The 4,974-nt window shown below is 37.1% G+C and overlaps 1 protein-coding gene across 1 annotated transcript; it reads right to left on the reverse strand.

Annotated features, from left to right (window-relative positions):
- Nucleotides 1–744: 744 nt before the first annotated feature.
- LOC132062526 (uncharacterized) lies at nt 745–3,125 on the reverse strand. The gene has a single exon (XM_059455077.1). The coding sequence runs from the start codon at nt 2,924–2,926 to the stop codon at nt 1,070–1,072; it is 1,857 nt and encodes a 618-aa protein (XP_059311060.1). The 5' UTR covers nt 2,927–3,125; the 3' UTR covers nt 745–1,069.
- Between the last annotated feature and the right edge of the window lie 1,849 nt (nt 3,126–4,974).

Consider the following 4,974-nt stretch of genomic DNA (forward strand, 5'->3'; position numbering starts at 1 on the left):
CCTACAACAAGAATAGCAAGTGTATCTAGTAGAGGCTTACAACAAGCAAAGACTTGTAATGAAAAAAAAAAAACTTAAGTTAGAAAGTTAGACCAAGAAACATTAGGTGATTCTTCCCGTTTGTTCTAGCCTTGGTGGACAGAGTTACCTAGTACCTGTTGCAGGTGGGAGGTGGCAGATATCCCATGGAATTAGTCGAGGTGCACGCAAGCTGACTCGGACACCACGGCTATCGAAACAAAAATGCCGAAAGTAGTTTTGATAGAAAGCAACCATGTAAAGATAGGGATTTGAGATTCAAAACTTTGAACTGTATACCAGTTCAATCAATAAAAGCCTCCATCCACCAAAAATAAATGAGAGAGCAAGAATATCCGAGAAAACTATTGGAGAATTTACCTCAGCATGTACAATAACTAAAGAGTGTAGCAATTCCACAGCAACATCTCGCACGCCCTGCAATGCATAGAGAGTCGTGCTATGATTCATTCTATCGTTCCAGGCATAAGAAATCCTTCCGTTAAAGAAGGCCAGGGTGCACCACCCCATTGTACACAACACAATAAATATTACAAGAACTGTTCTAAAAAAGCGAAAATCCCAAAATATCACAAGGTCCCAAGACTTGAAGCGAAAAGAGAGAAGTGAAGGCACATAGTAGAACACACCAAAAGAAACAACAACGTGATAATAGATTAAAGAGAATGCTGAAAGAGTAATTGGAACTTTTCAAGTGCAATAGGGAGCATAAACCTTTTGTACTTGTTAAATAATGTGTTTTAAGTCCTTTACTTCAAAAGGCACAGGAATAGCCCTATACAGTCTTTAGTATTTGCACTAGATCTAATATATGACCTACAGCGTGGAAGAAATTTCAGAAAATATAATGACATAAAATGCAAAAATATCACCAAACTTGTTCAAGCCTAGTCTTCCTCTTGCGAAAATCTATCAGCCCAACTTGAAATGCACCATTGATTGAAGTTGGCTTCATCTCAAACGGTACTTGTAAATTTCCCAGCCAAAAGCAGAGACAATGCGCACACTTAGCATCACCACTAGCCACCTTCTATCTTGCACATAATGCATTGAGCAACACATGACCAAGCATAAGGTCCACAAAGTACTGGTGCCCAATCTGGCCATCCATCCACTTCAGCTTGGCGGGAGCACGACCATAATGCACCCCGTCATTGCATCGGTTGTCATAATGCCACGGATAAGTCATGTCGAAATCATCAATGACACGATCAACAAAACCATATGCCCTAAACTTATCCAAGACTACCCCGTTGAAGGCCTCCATTTTATTTGGATTGAATGCTAATCGTCTAGCATATCCTCCGGTGGTTACTGTCGTTCTATATATGACTTCGGGTGGTCTCAAACCTCTCTGCCTTAACCCATTAAATACCTCAGCCCAGAATGATGCAGCATAGTCAGCGCCTTCAATGAAACACCTAATATTAGACCAATGCAGTCCATCATGTAAGCCTGAATTCATGATTATAGTGTCTGGAACAACATGTCCCGAGAAGTACCCTTTCAAAAGCTCTCTATAGTCAGCATCCCTCAATGAATTTAAGCCTTGATTTTTGCCTGTCTCATTAGGATGCCCATTGAAAATGTTAGTAAATCGAACTGTTTGCGATGGATTCCTTGGGTTGCTGATGTTCAAATCAACTCTTCTTGGAACCCAGTTTATATCATGTACATCTAAAATGAAATTAAGGATGTTTCTCACTGTGTCACAGTGATTCGAATCGCCCCACCAGAAAATCCAGCGACCCTTCAAACAATTCCATGCTTCTTCACTTGAGAACATTTTGAAAGAACAATGTGTTGAATATACCCAACCATTGCTGTCCAAGGACCCCAGTGGACCATCACACCATGGCTTTTGGCATGGAAAATTTGGTTCTTGGCATCTGTAACGCCCATAATTGCTAATTAGACAGCTATCGTTCTTGGTATGACGAGTCCATCGACCAGACCACACATCTCTAACAAGATCTGATTTCTTGCATTGAGATATTACAGGTAATTTAACGGAGGACTTGGAGAATTTGACTGGGATCACGCGCAAAACCTTGTCAAATGCAAATCTTTCAGGTGAAAACTTCAAGCCTTCGTAACGTCTAAATAGTAGGATGATTGTGAGATTGTAATCCCCAGAAAAATCAGGGTGGACTTGCAGGGAAAACCGGTAAGTACCATTGCCAAAATCTTTAATAGGAGGCCTAGACTTCCATGTTTCACCAGCAATATCAGTTTCAAAATAATCACCACCCAAACAGTGGGGTTTCCCAGAATCATCCAATGCAAGGAAAACAAACTCATGAATATCCCCAGTTGACAACTCAATATTCTCACGACCATCCAAAGCAGGGATTTTTATATCCACAGTTCTTGAATCCCTACACGGCTCACCTCCAGGAGCCAACCAATTAGTAAGCAGATTTGATGAATAGTTTGCCTCTAATTCAGCAGAAATCCACATAAGGACTCTTGGTCTTGAAACCTCTACCCTTACTGGTTCCTTATGGGACAAATTTGTCACCATTTCAAGACTGAAATCATGGGCATTACCTTGATTTTCAGTCAAATTAATTGGTTTTCGTTCGACTTTATTAGGAGCCAGATTTTTTCGGGCACAATCTTGGTTGAGTTTCTGGTAAGTATTTACCCAATACTGGTAATATTGGATAATATTGGTAAAGCTGAAATCTTTAAAGGTAGGACTAAACTTTCCTGAACTATTCACCTTAAAACTACCCATGCTGACACTATCAATCTCCCACAAAATCAAGATTCCTAGAAAAACACACATTGTCAATAGCTTAAACCACCATTGAACCTTGGGGTTATTAAACCTCATAACCCACCCAAAATTTGCAGATTTCTCAGGCATCTGTGAGGAAAACATTTTGGCACTATTTTAAAACAAGAAGAGATGTAGGATTAGCGACTTTTTTCAATAAAAATGTAGTGAAATAGCTAAAGAAAAGTACTGAAATTGACAGTAAAGCTTCAAGAATGGTGCAAAAGAAAGCATGCAAAACAACAGCTGATCATCACTATTTATTTTGATTAGCTTTTATTTTAAAAATAATAAAACAGTATTACGCTTTAATGGGATTTACTTTTATCCTTTTTGGGGCCGACGAGAATGCATGCTTACCAACTAAATTAATCCTCCTCCGTTGAGTCTGAATCAAAATAATACAGTATTTTCTAAAATCAGTTGAGTTGGTTATATGAATTGAACATCGCTAATTTTAGTCTTTATATTATAAAAATTCCTTACAAATTGATTAATTTACTTTATTTGTCAATTTACCACGTGTTTTTTTCTTCCACGTAATGTCCATAATGTATCTTGGTCGTGCTAATAAGAGAATTATTTAAATTTGAGTTTTCATTTGTCTATATAATAATATATAGATTCTTATTTGTACTTTTCGTTTGGTTAAATGCACTCGAATAGAGAGCATGTATCTTGATGGTCTATACAGAGAATTATTTTAATTCTGAGTTTTATGTTGTCTATATAAAATGTATCTTTTGTTTGTACTTTTCATTTGGTTGAATGCACTCGATTAGATAATGAACGAAAATTTTCTAATAACATTTTATTTTAAATTTGAATATTGCATAACTTATGCTACGTAAATGAGACTAAAAAAAAGTTATCTATCTTATTTAGAATAGAAACATATTTATACACATTCAAACTCTCCAAGTTCGTCGAGATGAGACAAAGTTACCGAAGAATGCAAAGTGAGAGTTACTAGTATTACCACATTACGCGAAACTCTATTATTTTGCACAAAATGTCATAATCTAGGTCAAGTGATAGTGCACAGTAAAAGTTATTAATATTACAACATTACAAGTAATTACATTGTTTTGCAAAAAATGTCATTACATTGTTTTGCAAAAAAATGTCATACTCTAGGTCAAGTGATTGGAAGATAAGACCTTCATTATGGTTATTTCATTAAAAAACGTACCTGTAGCAAAGGAGTCAAATGGATGGTAGCTAATGGTAACCTTATTAACATCTGGGATTTCAACTCGATTCCCCTTGTCTAAAACTTAGATCGCTTATTCAAGGTCCTATTGCTAAGAGTGATTTAGACAAAAGGGTGTGTGATAAGACAAAAGGGTGTGTGATATTAGAAATCCGGAAACAGCCTCTCTATCTTCCGAGATGGGGGTAAGATCTGCGTACATTTTACCCTCCCCAAACCCCACGCTGTGGGATTTCATTGGGTATGTTGGAGTTGTTGGAGGTGTGTGATATTAGAATAACAACGGATTGTTTGATAACTGTTCGTTTGTCCTTCCACCATAAGTCATTGATGAAATCTGCTGCTCCTAACACACACGCGCAAGTATACGTGGTCATACAAATAATATAGTTATTTTAGAGATCGGATGTTGAACCCACAGGGACTTATGATTAACCGTCAACTAAATTAAACGACCCGAATTGTCTATACAAGAGATGAAATCTGAAGGTTGTAATTATAAACTAACTAAAAATAAAAGAAAAGAAATAATGAACTTCAACCAAGAAAGAGCGTGTGTTTATATTATCAATGAGATGAATGTTCCAGGGTTGTGGTTGGTTCACCAATCGTATTGAGTCATTCAAGTATCTCACCCTTGCAGTTTTATTCACGATTGCTAATTAACCGTATTATTAATCTCATAGTATTCTCCCGAACTACTGCTCGCCGATTCAAAACAGTTCGCCACATATATTCCTATGGAATTGACCTGTTAAGAATGTAATTCGTCCACAATATTTAATTGAATGCGGCGACTACGTATATTCCTATCCTAGCCACAAATCCAAGCCCAACTGTAGGGATAATCAGATCACACTATCATTACTTTTTCTCTAATCTAAAAATGTCTCTCCCAAGCACGTGTATTAAATAGTAAATAGAACTCGACTGTTGCGCA

Source organism: Lycium ferocissimum, chromosome 7, assembly GCF_029784015.1.
Source record: "Lycium ferocissimum isolate CSIRO_LF1 chromosome 7, AGI_CSIRO_Lferr_CH_V1, whole genome shotgun sequence".
In the NCBI taxonomy this organism is placed as follows: domain Eukaryota; kingdom Viridiplantae; phylum Streptophyta; class Magnoliopsida; order Solanales; family Solanaceae; genus Lycium; species Lycium ferocissimum.